This window comes from Semicossyphus pulcher, unplaced genomic scaffold, assembly GCF_022749685.1.
Source record: "Semicossyphus pulcher isolate SPU_LCO1_2020_fin unplaced genomic scaffold, fSemPul1.0.p SCAF_11, whole genome shotgun sequence".
Classification (NCBI taxonomy): Eukaryota; Metazoa; Chordata; class Actinopteri; order Labriformes; family Labridae; genus Semicossyphus; species Semicossyphus pulcher.
In genome coordinates, this window is record NW_027211615.1 from 7,340,062 (window position 1) to 7,361,218 (window position 21,157).

The 21,157-nt window shown below is 40.3% G+C and overlaps 1 protein-coding gene across 1 annotated transcript in view; it reads right to left on the bottom strand.

Annotated features, from left to right (window-relative positions):
- Positions 1-21,157, bottom strand: part of lama2 (laminin, alpha 2) — a 197,083-nt gene that overhangs the window by 119,208 nt on the left and 56,718 nt on the right. The window contains exons 15-20 of the mRNA XM_069657561.1: positions 20,878-20,982; positions 16,142-16,353; positions 14,477-14,588; positions 13,513-13,626; positions 9,898-10,025; positions 4,092-4,178 (exon numbers count right to left, since the gene is read on the bottom strand). Coding sequence (XP_069513662.1) covers positions 4,092-4,178; positions 9,898-10,025; positions 13,513-13,626; positions 14,477-14,588; positions 16,142-16,353; positions 20,878-20,982 — 758 coding nt within the window. The remainder of the gene's footprint in view (positions 1-4,091; positions 4,179-9,897; positions 10,026-13,512; positions 13,627-14,476; positions 14,589-16,141; positions 16,354-20,877; positions 20,983-21,157) is intronic.

Sequence of the window (21,157 nt, forward strand, 5' to 3'; positions counted from 1 at the left end):
TCAGTGATAAAATATTATTTTATGTCATTCTTTCAGCTCCTGCATGCTCCGAGTCTCTTTTCTCCTGCTCTCTGTTTACCAGCTGTCCTCCCTCGCTGACTGGAGGCAGCATATGGCACCAGAGCAGCACACACATGACCACAAGAATGTTCAGTACACAGAAGTATTCTGTATATTCAACAACATGTACACATTAACAATCAGAAAAAAACAACAAATAAATATTTATAGACCTTCAGCACACAGCCTCCCTAAAGAAGTACTATTGTTTCAAATGAGAAAAAGCAGCAGTGAAACACCTTGTGATCATAACTGGAGCTTTATCCCATTTCTGCCGACCAAAATATTGAATCGTATGGTTACATATCGTCGTGGAATTGAGCCATATCGTATTGTATCATCTCGTAACATATTGCATCATGCCCTATTATGCCGCATCATATTTTGTCATGCCGTAGTGTAGTGTGTTGCGTCATGTCGTATCGTGCCATATCGTATTGTATCCTAACATGTTGTATCATGGCCTATCGTGCCATGTCGCATTATAGCATGCCGTATCGTATTGTATCGAGTCGTCTTATATCGTGCCATATCGTAATGTATCCTGTTGTGTCATATCTTGTAGTATCCTATCCTACCCTATCCTCTCGTGTCATGTCAGACCCAGGGTAGGAAACAAAGACAGAAGCCTTGTGTTTCCTCTCTGGAATCCCGTCCACACTTACTATCGAACTGGTTCACCACTTTCTTGTTGGTGCAACTAGATTGCTGTTGCAGTTATTTCCCACCCTGCCTCTTGTGAAAGTTTACAAAGTGAAAAAATGATCAAAAAGCTGAAAAGAGAAGCAACTGTTGACATCAGCTCCCTCTGCGCGTAAACTGGAGGCTGTAACATTTGCTGGGATGTGCCAATAAAGTACCATATTGGATCAAATGGTATTGTATTGTATTATGATGTATGTTACCATACTGTATCATATTCAGATAGGAAAGGGTGATGAGGACCTATTTTCTAGCGTGCCCCTCCCTGAGTCCATACTTAATCTTGACCTTGTTTTTTGCAGCCTGCTTGGTGCTGGAAGCAGCAAACAAGGTGTGGTGGTTGATAATGTCCGGGTCATTAAACTCTACATTTTGCATGAGCGAAGACAGAAAACTTACAATGATATTAAACATGGATTCTTTAAACAAACAGTGGAGATGACGGTAATGTGCAACAACTCTCATGATCTTGCTCCAGCATTAGAACATCTTAAGTTTAGCCAGCATTAGTTGCCTTAACCCAAACTTATTTATAAGTGGTTTGGTTCCCTGTCAACACCTGACCATACTTGTCATTAGCTGGGTTGTTGCGCAGTGCAGATGCCTCTCTGTGACAGACAAGTAAAACAAAATCACCGACAATGAGTCTGTTTGCTTTCCAGTGTCAGATGAGGTTTATAAAAAGACTTAACGGCAGACAGAGAGATTCTGCTGTGGACAGCACGGCGAGGCATGTAGACTATGCATGTCAGCGAGCTGAGGCCCTGTATCCACCAGCAGCTCTCTTTTTAACTGTTAACACACAGCAGAGCCTAAATAAAGAGCAACTGAACACCTATTCCAAGATACATAAATAATTATCTGCTTAATGTTAGGTAGGCACCGACCTAACGCCGACAGATATAACACAATAAGAAGCTCATATAAGCCTATCATCTACAGAAACCCAAACTAAGCCACAGAAAATCCAAGGATGAACACGTCATAGTACAGTACTTCATCTTACAATGCTGCTTTCAATGCCATCCAAAGGAAAAATAGAGCCAACACAATAAATAGAGACATTTGTTCCCCATTATGAGCAGCCAAGACCTCGTACACAGTTATTTTAAAATAGTGGGTCAGAAGCACAAAGACCTGGTGCCATGAGTTTCCACCAGATCTAGTTGTATACACTCCTCAAGTCCAGTGTGACGGCTGTTCATTAATTTGTTGGACAATGAGATACAACCTTGTAATTAGGCACACTCTGCACTGGGGTCGAACATTGCTACTAAAGGCTTTACTAAATATACATTGGTTTGTTATCAGACATTATTGATATAACCTTTTATTCATCACTTACTTACATCCACAACTTCACACTTGGTGGTTTATTTTAAAGAATAAAAGTACTAAAGAAAAAGGAGTTACAACCACCAAAGAGATTTTTCACAACCTGGCAACCCCAACACTGTTCTCACTAACGGCGTACATTTTCCCTTTGCATCATCACTTATTTACTAACCACTAACAAACCCATTTATTCTAGACTTATAAAGCCCTTTTCACAGAGTGATCTACAATAGGATCTTCTCTTCTATTTCCCTTATGTTGTATTCATTGTTTGTTTTTAACCGCTATTGTTTTAAGTTGTTTCTCTTTTATGCTACGTCTTTGGCCACGTTCAGACTGCAGGCTAATGTGGTCCAAATCCTTTTTTTTTCCCACTCATATGTGACTCAGGTCTGTTTGTCTCATGACAGTGTGAACAGCACAAATCACATGCAATCTAATCTTTTCATATCGGATTTGGGCCATTTTCATACTTAGCTTCCACTCTCAGCTCCGACTCAGTGTCGACACACACCTCCGTACTGAGGTAGCAGCCATTGCTCCACAAAAAGCATGATTAAAAAATTATCCTCATTCTCGCCCTCGTTATCATCTGCTGTCGAATTCGCTGGCTTTCACTGCACATCAGTTTATGCATGAACCCGTAAACCTGACTTCCACGGCACCCATGTTTGTTTACGTACGTAAGCGCGCTGTGTGTAGTCTTTGTTATTGTTGTTTTGCGCATGCGGGTCAGTTCAGGCCCGTGACCAGTTCACACTGCAATCTGATATTGGCCAGATTTTAATAATAATGTGAAAAAAATCTGAGCAATAAGCCTTGTAGTGTGAACGTAGCCTTTGTTTTTTATTCATGCATAAGTGTCCGTAGTATTTTGGGGTTTTATGTGTATTGTAAAGAATATGTGACACTAGTTTTGATAAGTGCAATACAAATAAACCTTTCCATTATGAATATTAAAGCTATTATTATCATCATTTTTGTGGTCCTCTAAGGTTGTGCGGGTTGTCCACTGACTGAAAGATCAGCTGTTCAATCCCCTGCTCCTTTCATCCACATGTCTAAGTATCCTTGTCCAAGATATTGAGCCCAAAGTACAGATACTGTTTTGGGTATAAAATACTCATCTACATCCTCAAACATTCAGACATATACAAGGTGAATAACTAATTCAGGCAGTTAATCATGAAGAAAGTATTATCACAACCTATCCAGCACATTTTAACAATACAGTTTCAGCAACATTCAGATGATATCGCATGTTCACCCTGATGTCCACACACACTGCTATCCTACAACCTGAGTACGACGCTTATTAAATGCTGCTAAGAAAAGAGCTACAGGTTTATTATGAAGTTATTCCTACACTAATTGTTTTTAAAACTAAAAAATAATAACTCAGCACAAAACAACACAAATCAGTCCAAAATGTAACGTATATATCTCCGCTCCAGGCTGGTGGAAAGACTATATTTACTCACACTGCATCAACACATGACAGTATAGAGGATTTAACAAGACGAGCACCACCAGACAGACTTCTCATTAGCCCCGCGTTGGTAAAGAAGCTCACAGCTAATGGAACAAGAATGTCACTCAACTTAGAAATGTGCTGCGGACAGAAAGCTGGATGGACAACGAGACATAGGGTACTCAGAGACGGTTAATGAGCAGCAGCTCCGGGGCTTCATTTGGAACTGGCAACAACAACAGACCTGAAGTATTTTCTGAAGGTGACATTTTTAGGAAAGACGAGAATAAAAATCAGCTTTATGTTGGTAATTAATGTTGGTATTTAATTGTGTTTTCTTTGTTCTGATGCTGCAAAAGTCCAAGACGTCTTTTTTATTCTGTTTTAATCTGTTTCTGTTTATTGTGATGCACCGACACACCAAGACAAATGTATTGTATGTGTGAACCTGCTTGGAAATGAACCCGATTCTGATTCAGATTCAGTGTGTTTCCTGTTGTGCGTGTGTGTGTGTGCGTGTTACCTGTCACATCTCGGTCCAGTGTATCCAGGCTCACACTGGTCGCACTGCAACTCCCCTTCTTCACCTAGGTGGCAGGTGGGGCTGAAACTTTTGTAGTTGCCATGAAGTCGTTGTTGAAGTTGTTGTTGAAGTTGTTGGTGCAGCCGGTAGCGTTGTCCCAGCGTGGAGAGAGGGAGGAAGAAGAGGAGGAAGAGGAGAGGACAGAGGCGAGTTAAGGCCATTGTTTGTCTCCCCTAACACACACCTGTTTCCTTACTTCCACTTTCAAACACTCACATTCACACTTTTAAAAAGACACGCGCTTATTTCCTCTCTTTTTCACACGCCCACACAGAGACACTCCTGAACTTGAAAACACTCTTCCTCCCTAAGAACTGTAACCCAAATGAACCGAGACAACGAGAGAGAGAGAGAGAGAGAGAGAGAGAGAGAGAGAGAGAGAGAGAGAGAGAGAGAGAGAGAGAGAGAGAGAGAGAGAGAGAGAGAGAGAGAGAGAGAGAGAGAGAGAGAGAGAGAGAGAGAGAAAGTGAGACAGGGTAAAGTGATAGTCTCTTTCCCCTCATTCTGTCGCCCTCCCACTTCCATAAACTATAGATAGTTCTGCTGGCTCGGGTTCCAGGCCTCCCGAGTGACTCACTGAACGACTGACTGGCTCGCTAACTGCAGGCTGGCGCACTGAGTTACAAGTGAGCTCGCTTGGCCGGGGCATGTTGAACACAGAGATCTGTAAAATAGTACTTCACTGTTGTATTAAATTGGTTTTATATGAGTGTACAATAGGGCTTGTATAACTCAGATATACTCATCATGGGCACTGGTCTTTGGGGGACAGTTATGTGTTTGTATAGCCTGTGAAGAGAAGTAAATATACATTTTAGTGACGTCTACAATCTTGCTTTTTTGTTTGGTATGCATTTTTAATTTCTCCTACCTTTTGGGGATTAATAGGACCTAATAAGTATGAAACCTAAGATTTGTCTTTGTGTTACATTGAAAAAGTCCCAATGTCCTCATGTGAGTACCTTGTCTTAACGGTGTTGTAGCTTGTTGCTATTGATAAAATGAGTCAAATGTGTCTGCCATATCAAGCTACAACTGTTAATACGCATTCAATAAACAAGTTTCAATCATAAAATCTGAAGAGGTTTTGTACCTGGTTGAGTTTTCTGTAGAGACCGACTGTAACACATTTTGGTCGGGATCACGGCCATCTTGAATGTACACTGATCAGTGTAATTTGCTTTGTGACAACAGGGTGGTGGACAAAGTGTCCATGAAAGAGACCAACAGGTCTAAGTTTCGCAGAATTAAATATTATGGTGCTGTGAAGCCAAAATGTAATGTCACCTCCGTATAAGGATGCAGGCTCTCAGGAGGATAAGGTGATACGAAGACACAGGACAGAAGAGTGGCATTGAGGTATTTATTGGACTGTATGTTTTATCTAAAAGAAGAACTAAAAACTGCACTTTAGTTGACAAGAAAGATGTGTTCTAAGCACTTTTGACTCGAAGAGTACTTTTAAGTTTAGCCCAGCTCAGGTATGTCACATGTTTTGTTGCTCTGACTGAAGATCTATCCAGTTGCATCTCAGAGGCATTTTGATCTGTGCCTGTTGATAACACCTCCTGTACTTGAAGATGAACTAAGAGGTTCCAGAGGTATTCACATTTGATTGGTTTAGTGATCTAAGGGCAGTAAGGGATGGTAATATGGATGGAATTCTCTATCAAGGTTAACAATTTCATACACAATGACGAACCTTTCATTGATGAAATATCCAGAATAACTTTCTGTTTTGTTAACTTTTCTGTTTTTAACAGCTCAGTGAACCCGAGCTGCATTGTGGGATTCAGTGGGGAGTGCAATAAGCCTCGGGGAGTGCAATCATCACTTAGATTTTTGGATACACAAAGTGCACAAACAATGAGGTGCCAAGTTGAGTTATAGAAAAGGAGGAGTGTGGATAATGGAGGGACACATTTATTGAGACGGCCAGTGTGTTGTTGTGAAGCAGCAGCAGCAGCAAGGCGAAACCTCCAACTGGACATTATTAGTAAAGACTGTCAGGTTTTAAAGTGCATCAAGACTGCTGTCAGATGCAACTGATCTGCTGACAGTGAGCACAACTTCAGTGCTAAGCCATAATTTATTCTTTATATAAACCTGTCAGTCAGTTTAATTTAGTGGTAATCTCGAAGATCTCAGTTTCGTTCTCTTTGGCGCCACCTATGGTGATAAACTGTAATTGCGGGAGCACACTTCCCAGATATCCAGACAGTGCTGCATGTGTGACGTCCACGGTTGGCTCCGGTTGTAACTCTTGATTTTCCTCGCTGACGGTCGCTTTCCTTTTTAGACTGTTTGCTTCATCTGAGCGTCAAGTTTGTTTCTTTTTCTTTGGATTTTCACTAATTTTGAAGTTGTATCTGTAGTCATCCATCTTTTCTTTGTTTGTTCAGCCATAGTAGATTACTGTTCACTCTCAACACTTGCAGAGAGCGGAAAAGCAGCCGCTTAGCTCCGCCTACCCTCTCTGGCAGACCAACCACTGCTGGCTGATGGAAAACGCGTCACTAACTGGGCGCCGCTTGTGATTTTTTTCCACGAAAGTCGCCACAGACACCCAGTCTGTAATACTGCACATGCAAAGGCTTTCATCAGTGGGCCATAGGCTCAATCACCATTGTGTTATTCTGCAATAGATAGAAAGAGAGATCTCTTCATGGAGATTATCACTTTACCAATACCCTATGACCACATTTAAACATTGCTTAAAACTACCGTGATATAGCCAGAGATATAAACAGTTAAGCTAAATCAATGTCAAAAATGTAACACTTCACATTTCCCAATGTTACTGTGAAAACAGGCCATTGAGCTGTGATAACTGTGCAGCTGGAAGGCAGAAGAAAGTTGAGGCGCAGTTTCTCAACTAATCAGAAAAGTTGCTCGATAAGTTTAATGATGGACACTTATAATATCTGTAATGTGTATCTGTAATATCCTAATATATCAAGTGAAGTCTGGCAGCACAATCCCAATCTACATGATGTCAGATATTAAAGGTTTCATTCCAGACTGAGACGCAGCCATTTGGAAAGTCCCTCTGCCAAGTCGGAACAAGCATCCAAATGAGCTCCTCTAATAATAGAACTCATTTCAATCTTTTAATCTACATCAATACACAAATACATCAATACACAAATAGACGATCAGGCTGATTTGTTGGAGGATATCTAAATCCTGAGTATTAGGGCATTTAAGGAGGATTAATTGTGCACATTTGAAGTGACTCAGACTAACAGCACCAAATATATATGAACAAACACCACATTTCAAGTGTTGGTCGATTTGGTTGTAACTGAACAATAAATAAACATAAGTTTCTCCAGAATCTGTGAAGGGACTAACTGACTAAAGAAAAAATATTGGGACTAATCAGATTTCTCCTGATTTGTGGCACCTTGCCGAAACTGATCTGGACATCACTTTATCAGATGTTCATAAGAGCTAAGCTATTAATGCTAACCGGAACAGGCTATTTGAGTGATTGGCTTCAGTGAACCTAAGAGACAGGAGGGCTATTTTGAGGGTCTGAAAGAGCCGGCACCTTCAAGCTATTATTACTGCAGGGTTAGAGGGAGAGAGGAGTGAGGAGGAGGGAGACAGAGAGAGTTGTTTCTTTCTTTAGCTTGGAGAGTTTTCAACATGACGTGGCATTGAGATTCTCAGCTGCTGCTGCCTGTGTCTGTGTGTCTGTGTGTCTATGTGTGCGTCTGTGCTGGTGACATCTGTGCACCTAACACACAGCATCTCTCTCTGGGTATTTAGAGAAACTGTAGATCTATAATGTAAATTTAACCACAGATGTTCCATTAAATCTTTTGTACAACTTGCGAACTTGGATCAGCAGGAACCTTCTCTGACACTAGCAGTTGGTTTCAGTTAAACATTCTGTTGCTAGTAGTTACGGGTACTAGCATAATTCCAAATTAGCTTAACTGACATTGTTAGCCCTTCAATTTTGTTATATTTTTGACAAAAAAAATACTAACAGGCAGCTTTTATCTATTCTACAAACGGGCCCTGTTCAAGCATTATTTGAAGATATAGTTTTAGCTGTTTTATGATTGCTAATTTGAGTTGTTTAAGTCTTGTTTTCCTTAAAAAATCAAGCTAGCAGTTGCATTAGCTGTCTGAGGCTAATGCTAGAACAGCATTCTATGAAACTGCTGACTAACGGTTAGGCTTGTAGTGGTACATATTACTCTTTGTACTTTTACTCTTGTGAATAAACTACTGTACAATTCTTACTGTGAGAATTTCAAATTGATAGCATGACTTTTGCATATAAATGAACGTCCATTACATTCAATTTTATTAAATGCTAATCAAGCCTGCGAAATAAAGATTAACATGGCAGTGATGGGCTTAGACTTAGACTTAGTCTAAGTCTAAGCCCATCACTGCCATGTCAATCTTTTAATCTTTATTTCGCAGTTTAAGTTTTTGGATCAGTGTTGCCAACTGTTTTCCAATTAAAGTAGCTAGCACTAGCTCCTAAAGTCACGAGAAGTCGCCAGATGACGGCATACGCTAATTTGCATATTGGTGACGTCATCGCGTACTCATTTGTATAACCCTTAGTGGTTGTGAGCACATGCTGCCCGCTGCCCCAGTGCTGCTGCGCACGGGACAGGAGAGAGAAGAGAGCAACTTGAAGCTGTTGGCAGAGGAGCCGTGAACTGCGATTACTCTGAGCAGCATACATGGGAATAAATTACAATATAATATATTTCACTGGTCTGAAAATGTTGCTAAAATAATGCTAAATTTGTCGCTAGTCGCTTTTTTGAAAATAAGTTGCCACGAGGGTCTGAAAAGTCTAAAGTTGCTGTTGTATATTTCGTCATTGGCAACATTCGCATGTTAGCACAACGTCACTGTTGCGTTTTACATCAACGAGTAATGATTGGTTTGCTAGAGCTAAAGAGGAACTGTGGGTGCTAGCATGCTACAGCCACTAGGAGTATGGCAGAAAACTCTGAAAAAGAATGGACGCACGCACTGTCAGTGTTGTGTAATTTCTCTCATAGCCAGAGGGGGGAGACAGAGCTCAGCTCTGAGTCATGGTCTTTTACTGGTGTTGTTTTTTCTTCCTGGCAAACTTGACAGTATACTTTTCTAGACTTTCGCTCAAGGTTCCCTGTTACTTTGTTAATTAATTTACACAAACTATACAGTCTAACCCTTGGTAGCTCTTCTTTTCAATGTGTGAAAGCTGATCACAAATTAGTTTACTGTGTTTATTAAGGTAAATTATTCACAGATATTTGCTGTAACTTTAATAACCATGATTTGAGAGTGAAGTCGTCACAGCATGAGCAGTTTTCCATGTAAGAGGAATAGTTTGATAAAAGGGTTTAAATGCCTTAATGACTTGCGGGAGGTTTGTGTTTGCTGCTGTGTTAAGTTGATCTAGCCGTAGTTTTGCTGATTCTGCCGGCGGTGATGACATTTCCCCCCACAGGGATGATGTTTCTCCACTTATATTGATGCTTCTACCTGTGGTGATGATATTTCTATCCATGTCATTACAGTTTTGCTTCAGCTCACAGCGTCTATCGGTGGTTACATCCTTTAAAGACTAGATAAAAACAGTCCGAGTGGTCAGGAGAGGAGAAGAAATGAGAGAGAACATTTTGAAGAGACGGTCAAATGGAGATTACAGGAGGAATTAATTAGAGATGAACTTCTTGAACCTTTTTATAAAATTTAGCCTCAGTGTGTTTTCAGAACCTACTTGTTGCTGGGAAGACTTAGCGGGCAAGTGCATTGCCGACAGTCCGCAGGTGACCCACGGGTGGCGTTCCCAAAGTAACCAGGTAGACAGGTGTCACAGTGGGGGCCTGTGGTGTAGTGGAAGCAGTCCTGGAGGAGACACCCATGTTAGAGTTCATTTTTATCAGGAAAAGTACTAAACTTTTAGGCAAATAAACAGTCTGATGAATTAATCATAGAGTCATGAGGAGATTTTAAGTGTTTTTTTGCAATTATAAAAGGCTGTTTTAACACAACCAAAGAGCTCACACCAACCTGCCTATTTCATTGTGTAATTAGCGTCACACTTTGCTTCTGGAGGTTAAACGTTGGAAAAAGGTAATCACTAGCAGGCTCAAATGTTAAAGCACTGCAATAAGAAGAGCAGACATTTGTTGATATGTTAGTACAAAGCTGCTGTTATTAAATGAAGCTGTCCAATCCAATCACTGTCACGCAGACAGCAGGAGGAGGAACAATCAGGAGCAGGTCAGGGTTAATGATACGGTTCAGGATTAGCCTCACTCTCTGTTAGCTTAGTAAGAAAGCACAGAGGATTCATAGGTACATCCTCCACCATGTGAGCAATAATTTCCCTCAGAAATTAAACACAAATTATAGTTTTTGTTGATGTCATTCATAAGAGAAGGTTATGATTATTTATGCTCATGCTAACTATTTAGCCCACATTTTAATGCATTACAAAAAACAGGCTTAGTTGTTCAATACGCTGAACTATTTCTGCAAAAGTTTACCAAAAAAACAGATGATTTCTGATAATCGTTCTACAAAACTGTGTTAAATGAATGGCTATCAGTTGATTTTAGTAAGGCGGATTGACATATTAAAGTAATAATGTTGAAGATTTTCATTTAAATAAATGTCTGTTAAGTCACTGTCTATTGCTGAATGAGGCAACACAATGGTGACTGAGCCTATGGCCCACTAATGAAAGCCTTTGCATTCACAGTATTACAGACTGGGTGTCTGTGGCGACTTTAGCGGAAAAAATCACAAGCAGCGCCCAGTTAGTGACGTGTTTTCCATCAGCCAGCAGTGGTTGGTCTGCCAGAGAGGGTAGGCGGAGCTAAGCGGCTGCTTCTCCGTTCTCTGCAAGTGTTGCAATCAAACAGTAATCTACTATGGTTGAACAAACAAAGAAAAGATGGATGACTACAGATACAACTTCAAAAATAAGTGAAAATCCAAAGAAAAAGAAACAAACTCGACGCTCAGATGAAGCAAACAGTCTAAAGAGGAAAGCGACCGTCAGCCAGGAAAATCAAGAGCTACAACCGGAGCCAACCGTGAACGTTACACATGCAACACTGTCTGGGTATCTGGCAAGTGTGCTCCTGCAATTACCGTTTTTTGCAGTAGGTGCCGCCAAAGAGAACGAAATGGAGATCTTTGTGATTACCACTTTAATATTAGCATTATTATAACTCATTCTTTTGTAACTGTTGTATTGCTAACATACTGTTGTGTCTCCATGACCGTTTTGTCCCTCTGGCTAACGTCAAGATGGAAATGCATGAGATGACCATGGATTACTTGTCATCTGGCCTCACTGTGTAACTGTTCATACATATAACATAAAAATAGCACCAACAACACTTGAATTCCAGATTATATAATGAATAAATGCATATTACAAGTTATTTATTTGGTCTGAGGCAAATTTAAAATAGTAATTTTGTAGGTAACATCTCATTTAAAGAATTTGGTGGATCATTGTACCAATTATCACACTAGGGAAATCAGGTTGTGTTTCCCTGTTTTATAAGTCGAGCTACAACAACAGTAGCAGTTTCTGTTGCTACTGTGTGTGTGTGTTTTCGAGTGTTTGTGCGTGTGTGTCAGCCATGTTCCAAATCATTTCCTGCTCACATCAAATGTCTCGTCCCTGCTGAAACACACCCTGACACACACACACACACGCACACACGCACACACACACACACACACACACACACACACACACACTGTGTTGACCTATAGCACTGCGGCATCATTCAGTCATTCAACTATAGCCAGAAACCACACACACACAGACCTGTGGGAGGGTGTGTGTGTCCATCTGTCTGTCTGTGTGTCAAGGTTTATGAGCGTGTGTGGTTGTTTGTGTGCATGTCTGAGAGATAGTTGATGTCAAGTTGTCTTTCTCGCAGTGTGTGTGTGTGCGTGTGTGTGTGCGTGTGTGCATGTGTGTAAGAGATAGAGCGATTGAGCCTGGTTGTCTGTCTGTCTGGCTCCGAGTGTGTGTGTGTTTCCCCCTCTGACATATCCCAACATCCTCCTCATCTATAATGAAAAATAACATAGTAATACAAAACCCATGGCTCTGTGTGTGTGTGTGTGTGTGTGTGTGTGTGTGTGTGTGTTATTCAGCGTGTATTATTGTGTGTATTTAGTTTGATGCTAACTGACAGCTTGCGCTTGAGGCAGTGTGTAGACTGGGGAGTGACAATGTGTGTGTGCAGATTCACATGAGCAGGTTGTCATGCATGTGTGTAATTGTGTGTGTGTGTGTGTGTGTGTGTGTGTCAGTGTGTGCATCTCTTCTGTATATTTAAATGTGTATTTGTGTGTGTGAATTTTGTTGTGCATTGGTGTGTTAACCTGCAGTTCCTCTGATGTCCACTAGATGGTGGTTTCAAGAAGGAGCATTAAAGAATTGACTTCTAACTTTAACCGTAATAAAAAAGTTTTTCCCCCCACATTATGTAAATGTATTAGTGAATAATTTATGCCCCTCTGATTTGTATGGAAGCCCTAAGCGGACATGCATCCATACATTTTTTTACTCACGTGGAGACAAGCTTTGTTATCTCGAGATAAGGAGATAAATTAGTTGAGATCTCAAGAAAACAGCCGGCAATTACTCGTTATAATGGGAAAACAGGGAGTAAATAAAATGTATGTATAATGCATGTCCACTTAGGGCTTCCATAGATTCTCACTTTTGTGTTATAATAATATATTGAGTGGTAATATCCTCTGAGCATCCAAACAGGTTACTGCTTATTCTGCTGCACATTCCTTTACAGGAGCCTATTAAAGATAAAACAACCACTACCTTTATATTATCTGCAGTGTATAGGGTAAACTCCTTACTGTAAATTGATCAATCTACTGATTCAACATTTCTCTATTATTCATCTAAAAAACAAGAATGAATCTTGCATGTGTAAGTGTCAGCTCGTTTACTCAAGATGACAGGTTATACTTCCTGTTATACCTTAATGATGATATATGTGGTTACAGCTTCAAGAGTAAGAAGAGGGATTACACTGAGCATTACTGCTGAGCACGAACGCAACTGAGTGTTATTCTAAGTAAAAATGATAATGCTGTAAATATTCTGCACATTTTTTAAAATAAAATGTTTTCCTGTTTTGCTATTATTATCTGAAACTGTGTGAATATCAAACATTATAAAGTCTTTAAATGAAAGCTTTTAAATGTGTTGCTCTTTAATCCTCTTTTATTTTGTTGTATTTAACTCTTCTGCTTTTTGGCTTATCAATCCAAAAGAAAGCATAAAGCCGAATGATCAAACAGACACATATCTGAATTAACTTCTTGTTCGTCTTACCAGGCAGTGTCCTGTGACCTCATGGCATTCTGTAGCGTGTCCGTGGCATTGACAAGCTTCACACACTCCGTTATAAAGATTCCCGTTAACCCTCCGAAATCCAGGAATACAAGTCTGAAAAACACACACACACACACACACAGTTAAAACACAGGAAAACAGACTGAGCTGTCTGTCTTTAAGCTGCTGTAGTGTGGCGTTATTACCCTGTGATCCTCTAATTAGCACCTCAAGTGTGTTTATGGCTGTTCAATTCCCTGTGTTTCAATGTCAATGTTTGTGTGAGCTTTTGTGTAAATAATTGATGTGCGTATGGGTGCGTGTGTGAATGTGTAGTTGGACAAAAAAGTCGGTCCACATTGATAGGCAGAGAGTCAGCTCCTTTCTGAAACTAAACCCTGATTTGATGCAGTTTTAGTTTAGTTTGGGAGGCTTCAAACTGTGACGATCATTTATTCAGTCTTCCAGGTGTTTCCAGGACTGGAAAACTAGTCTCTAAATTTCCAGGTTTTCCAGGAGGTGTGGGAACCCTGCTAGAACACAAAAAAAAAGTACTACAGAACCGTTATTTAATGAGCAAACTGATGTGATGTTTAACTGTAGCTTATTTGTAAAAAAAACACTCAAAAAGGCTTTTATTTTCTTAAACTATTATCCTTCTCTTTGGTTTCCTGTCTGTTTTTAACTGAAGGATCAAAATTAACTTGCAAAGACTTGAGATAATATAGGTTATGTTGTGTCTGAAAAAATTGAAAAATTAATGGTTAAATATAGTTAGCTGTTTAATTTGAAATAAATTTATCTCATCTCGTTGATGCTTTCTAGCCTTGAACTATACATTTAAAATAATGGATTTCTTTATGGCTTTATTGAACTTTTGCTTATACAAATGTTTAAAAGGCAGATGTCCATTTATAGAAGATTTTTTTTTAATTTCTGTAGCTGTGTGTTTGTGTGTGTTTACCTCACAGGAAGTTCCTGCATATCCAGGAGGACAGGAGCAGAGCTCTACAGCTGAAGCTCTCCGCTCTCCTCTGGCAGTGGGATTAGCTACCTGCATTGTGAATGAGTGGAGTCTACACACACACAAACACACACACACACACACACAGAAATATCAGACATAAACATGCTCCACATTGGTACTCTGTCTAGCTTTACAGTCAGAAATACGCCCTCACTTACATAAACAGGCTATTTGGCTGATTAGGCTTTCAGATCCTTTATGACCCGAGTTCATTCTCTCAGGCTGATTTTACTTCCACACAGCAATAAGCCTCACCGATAAAACAGACAACTTTATGTTCAGGTTACAGAAGGTTAAAGGAGTGTTACGCACAGGCTGTAAGAAAGAGCCGCCTGAGAGTCTAAACTCAGGGCAAGTTGTTCTGTTTCATAAAGCTAACAGCAATAATTCTTGTTATAAAAGCAGCTGAGTGTTCACGTTTAATAAGTTCGGGAGCAAAGTGTAACGGCTGTACAACTCTCACTACCATTATGAGAATGTGTTTATTTTGTATTAAGCGACTATAATTACATTATGTGATTATATAATATTATTTAATATACTTTTACTGCATTAAAGTTCAAAAAGACCACCATCCAGTGTGTACAATAAAAGTATATACGAGTCATGAGACAATATCTACACTTGCAATGAATCCAAACACACTACAGTAGATTCAGCTTAAGTTTTAGGACATTCATAGCAGGGCCGTGTTCAGGCTTATTAGACAGGGGTGCCCCAACTACATAGCACTTATTTACATTTTTTGTCTACACTAATGATATCTACTTTAAAGAGGGGGTATCATGCTGTTTCACATTTTAAGACATATATATAATCCTACAATGTTGGATGTCCAGACTAAACGTGGGTGAAGTTTCAAATCTGTAGGTGAAAGTATGTAGTAGTGGTAGTAGTAATCCCCAGGCTTCTCAGCTCAGTCTGCAGGCTGCTGTGAACGCCAGGTTTCACACAGTTTTTTCTACACGGCCTCAGCAGGCTCCGGAGAGCTGGCCAATCAGAAGAAAGTGGGCTTGTAGGGACGGGGTTTCTTAAAGGTACAGAGGGCCTGCACAGAGCACCAGTGTGAGAAAAATGATGAGTATAACTGTAAAGTATGCTAAGCTACTCCACAGGTATCACAGAGTGAAATATGAAGTTTGAAATTAGCATAATACCCCCCTTTAACCACTTACATAAAGGTATCATGTTGTTGTTATATCACTGTGTATAGGTATTTTATGGATGTACCTCCAACAGTCACATGAAAAGTAACAACAAATGAAACTGTGCTACATTGAAATACCTTAAAAGCTACAAGGAAATTAGTTGATTTGAACGTAAGTCCCGCCTCTAACATTGCAGATAGCCAATCATAGTTCAGGCGATACATGGGGTGGCCAATCAGGTTTCAAGAGGGCCCGTATCACCCAGGACCACCCTTTGGACACACCCCTGTTTGGTAGGTACTTAAAGAAGTACTTAAAGAGTTTACATTACATCACATAATGTTGGATGAGATGTTGGAATATTAAAGTAAAGAAACAATGTTATAATTGAATAAAACAATTTAAATTTGAGTGTGTATTGAAATGCATGACGTGTGTGTGTGTGTGTTTGTACCTGTACACAGCGCTGTGTTCTGTGCTGTAAGAGGCCCGAACCATCACTCTGGTCACACTGGCTAACACAGACAGGAAATCCCTCCGACTGATCCGCTGTGCGCTCTCTGAAACCAGGAAGTTCTCCGGAAGCAGAGCAATCTGATTGGTGCTCGGCGAGGACGGGTACACCGGCTGGCCAAACTTCTTGTCAATTATCTTGATCCCGCCTCCCTGGCAGAGAAAGAAGAGAGAAACTTTATTTATTCTTCTCTTTGTTGCAGTTCACGTTTAATTCCATAAATCTATAGACAGGATGCTCTCCAATACATAAATACAGTATGACAACTCTCTCAGAAAGAACAATGATATCTGACTGATCTGGAAGAGAGGAGAGTGAAAGTGAATGATGTGTCATTAGGTAATGAGCTGCACTTTCCATTGACATTTTGAATGGGCTGAATGCAAAGTGAGTCGAGCCCCGGCCTGGTATCTGGCTATCTCTTGTTGAGAACAGATCAATGGCGTGTAGCGGCTAACGCAGAGTGACAACTACTGATGGAGAGGGAGAGAGAGAGAGGGAGAGAGAGAGCTTACCACGCCAATAAACCATTAAATATAAACTAATTGAAAGAGAGGAGATGGAGGGAGGGATAAAGAGACAGAGAGGAGGAGCAGGGCTGAGAGATGCAGAGATAAAGATGAAAAGAAAGAAAGAAAAAAGAAGCAATTTAAGAAAAAACAGACTTCGTCACCACAGGGAAAACTGTTTTCATTAAGTTTCTGAGAGAGAGAAGTTTTCACTACCTATCTTTTATTGTTTCTCATTACACTTCTAAATATTTTTTTTAAATCATTGATTAAAAGGTAAGATTTTCTTTTCTCATATTTTGCTAATTGTTAAGAGATCCAATGAAATCTACAAAAGCAATAACAATGCATTAGTCTGTCTGTAATCAATACACCAATGCCCCTTGTGGCTCTCAGCTCCAACTGCATTCATTGTAAAAATAGATCACAAATATAAAGTCATCATTTTAAAAGGGCCTCATAACGTCCTCTGTAATTATGAGAAAAAATGACTCAAACAAGGGTAATAAGTACATTTGTTAGGGACTATTTTTAGCAGCGGGTTAATACACATTTGTTGAGCTAATGAGTTTTTACAATGTGTGTGGGATGCACTCAGTACACATGTTGATGGCAATGAAGTGTAGGTTATTGATGTGTTTTCACTAGTTGTGGATAACTACAGATCTATATCACAGAGCGTAAAAGGTTCTCTACCTCTTGAGAGTGGTGATGATGGAGAGTTTACAGGCTGACTCTATCTCTTGAACCCCTCAACCAGCTCCAAAAATTCCTCAATCTCCATAGGCCCCGCCCACTATGCAAATTTCCAACCGCCCCTCTGTCATGAAAACAAAACACGTCTCTGCCATCGTTTAGTGGCAACTTGTTGAAACTTAGCGAGCTTGAAATGTAGTCATTAGTAGAAGTAACATTAACGTTAGTAGTCAGTAGTGAGTTTGCAAAAATGGTTACAGCTGGCTCGCTCATCGCCGAAGTGGTTGCCATAGGTTACACATAATGATATGCATAGCATCACCCCGTCCATTAACGGGATTGGCTCCTTAGGTTTGTGACGTCTCAAACCTGCCAATCTGAAAACGTGTTGTTCAGCCTGTCCTTGGTACACTGCAGTCTAAAAGCAGACAGGCCCAGCCATGGAGATGATGCTGGTGTTGTCCCTGATATGTCAGCACATGAAAACACCACATGGAGATGATTACAAGGTTAAACACTGGATCTTCACTGGAGGGGGGCTTTAAATAATAGTTTCTCGCTTACTGTATCTGGATATTCCACATTGCTATCCCCCGAATGTGTCGAGTGAACTTTGTGATTGATAATGTTTATGTGTGACTGATTCAATTTTGGGTAGCACACTAGTGCAGTGGTTAGCGCTGCCGCCTCACAGCTAGAAGGTTTCTTGTTCGAATCCCGGTTCAAACATAGTGGGCCTTTCTGTGTGGAGTTTGCATGTACTCCCTGTGCATGCGTGGGTTCCCTTCGGCTTCCTCCCACAGTCCAAAGACATGCTCCTTAGGTTCGTTGATGATTCTGAATTGCCCATGAGTGTGAGTGTGAAAGGTTGTCTGTCTCTACGCGTCAGCCCTGTGACTGACCGGGGATCAGTCCAGTGTGTACCCCACCTCTCGCTGAATGACAGCTGGGATAGGCACAGCCTCCCCACGACCCTGAACAGGATAAACGGTATAGATAATGGATGGATGATTAAATTTGACTTCTTTTGGTACTTTACTGGCATTTGATGGCCGAGGAAAAATAGTCATTGTAATGCAATGAGATCATTATTTTCTCCATTTCTTCTGACTGTTCTCGATACGTTTTGTAAATATCTTGAGCTACTCATAGCATAAATTAATACTTTGATATACATTGATCTGCATTAGTTTGGAACCAAATCTAAATCAAGCTTCCCTCAGCTGTTTTAAGCTAAATGAGAAACTTGAGAGACTGTTTTCATGAAAGCCGGGTGATTAAATAGTTTTAAAGTCTGCTGATGGAGGCTGATAAAGTGGGCTGGTTTCACAGAAAGACAAAGAAATAATAAACAAAGACAAACAAAGACAGAGAGATTATTGTCTATTCACATCCCGCAAAGTTACAAACAAGACACCAGCTTCTACCACACAACAAACAATATCACAACTTGCAGCAGATAGGAAGGGAGCAGAAACAAAGCGCTGAAAGAGAGACGGTGATGAGGGAGAAAGGCGGCTGACAGCGTGTAGGTGGCTCATTATCGTCATCATCTGGAGAGGCTTTCTGTTGACAACAAGACCGACACTTGTCCTCCTCTCCTCCTCCTCCCTTCTCCTCCCAGTCTGTCCGTCTCACTGACACGTCTTTAAATAACACAAGCTCATTGGTCGGTGTCCATCACTCTCTCACTTCTCTTTTTTTAGGGTTTCTTTACTTTTAATTCACTTTTTCATTTTTTCCATGTTTTCATTTTTCTTCTTTTTATGTATTTGTTTTCTTCCTTCCTCTTTCCTGCTGTCCTCCTCCCTTCCATCAGCCTGTTTCCTCTCCTTTCTTTCTTTCCTTCTTTCTTTCATCTTTCTATCTGTCATCCCTTCATTCATTTGTTTTTTTCTGTCTTACGTATGAATTTGTTTCCTTCTCTCCTTTTGTCTTTCTTCCTTTCCTTCTTTGTTTCCTTTTTCTATTTCCTTCTTCTTCTTTCCATTCTTTCTTCTTGTTTTCTGCAGACATGTTTGCATCCTTCCTTCTTCCCTTATCTCTATGTTTCCAGGTTTCCTTTCTTTCCTTTCTTTTGTCTTTTCTTCTTTCCTTATTTCTCCTTCTTCAATCTTTCCTTCTGTCCCTCCGTCTTTAACAGGTTTTATTACATCTTTTCGTACCATCCTTTCTTTTCCTTCCTTTCCGTCTTTCTTAATTTCCTCCTTCCTTTCTTTTATCCTTTTATTCCTTCCTTCTTCCTTCCTGTTTCTTTTCTTCTTGTTTTCATTTCTCTCCCTCCACCAACCGCCCTTTCCTACCATCCTTTCTTCCTTTCCTTCTTTATTTCTTTCATCTTTCATCTTTCTATCTCTCATCCCTTCATTTATTTGCTTCGTGCCTATAAATCTGTTTCCTTCCTTACTTTTTTTCTTTCTTACTTTCTTTGTTTCCTTTTCCTCAGTTCCTCCCTTAATTCCTTTCTTTCTTCTTTTTTCTGCAGACATGTTTGCATCCTACCTTCTTTCATCGTTTCCTGTCTTCTTTTGTCCTTTATCCTTTCCTAATTTCTCTCCGTCTTCATTCTTTCCTTCTGTCCTTCCTTCCTTAATTAGTTTCTTTCTGCCTTGCTTCAGTATCTCAATTTTGTACCATCTTTTTCCTTCCTTTTCCTTCTTACCTTCCTTCTATTTTCCCTTCCTTTCTGTCATCCTTTCTTTCCCTTCTTCTTTGGATTCTTTTTTTCAGCTTGTATAGCAGAAAGTTTGGTAGAATAACCGGATTGTTTCTGCAGCTCCCGTACGTCTGTACATCCAGAAACACACACACCAACGTGCTCATGTGCATGTTTGTATTTGTGTGTGCACTGCACATTCTCTCTCACACTCACACACACACACACACACACACACACACACACACACACACACACACACACACACACACACAGACACACACACACACACACACACACATACACACAGTGTTGTTTAGTGATATGGGAGATATAAACAGTTAACTAATAGCGTTGCTGCTCTGCTTATTGCTGCCATACATCATATCACAACCTGCTCATTATAAAGAGATAGAGAGAGAGGGAGGGAGACTCTCCATCTGCATTTTTTATTGCTAAGGTCAGCGTTTCTCTGCCAGCTGAAGCTGCGTGTGCGTAAGAGAGAGTGTGACTGTGCATGTGTGTCTTTTTTTTAGTGGTCTTCACTGGTGCAAAAGTCAATGACTTGTGGGAGAACATATAAGTAATGCAGCAGACACAAATACACACACACACACACATTCACACTGGTGTTAATATGTGCTTCCTCTGGTTGGGACTAGTTCCTCCCACACCACAAACCATGTGTGTGCTAAGTGTAAAGGACACTCCAGATCAATGACTTCAGTGCTGCCCACAGACTTGGAGCTTATTTACAGAGCCCGCTGCTCGTAATGAAAGGCACGTCATTACCTTTGTGCATGTGTCTCACTTACCTCTATGATCAGGTCGGGCTGTGATGTGACTCTGATGGCCGCTTGATCTTGTTGGTCTGTAGTATAAGACACAGTGTACACCACACTCCCTCCATACGCTGACAGCTGCAGAGAGACAGACAAACAGGTTAATTGATGTAGTGTTTAATATGTACCAGCTGATTCCCATTACAAAATGACATGGGACATTGACAAGTTTTCTCTCTTATTAATTAAGTCTTCACTTGTGAGAAGTCCATTTTATTTCCTCCATTAAAGATTACAGTTCTGCTTTAGAGGA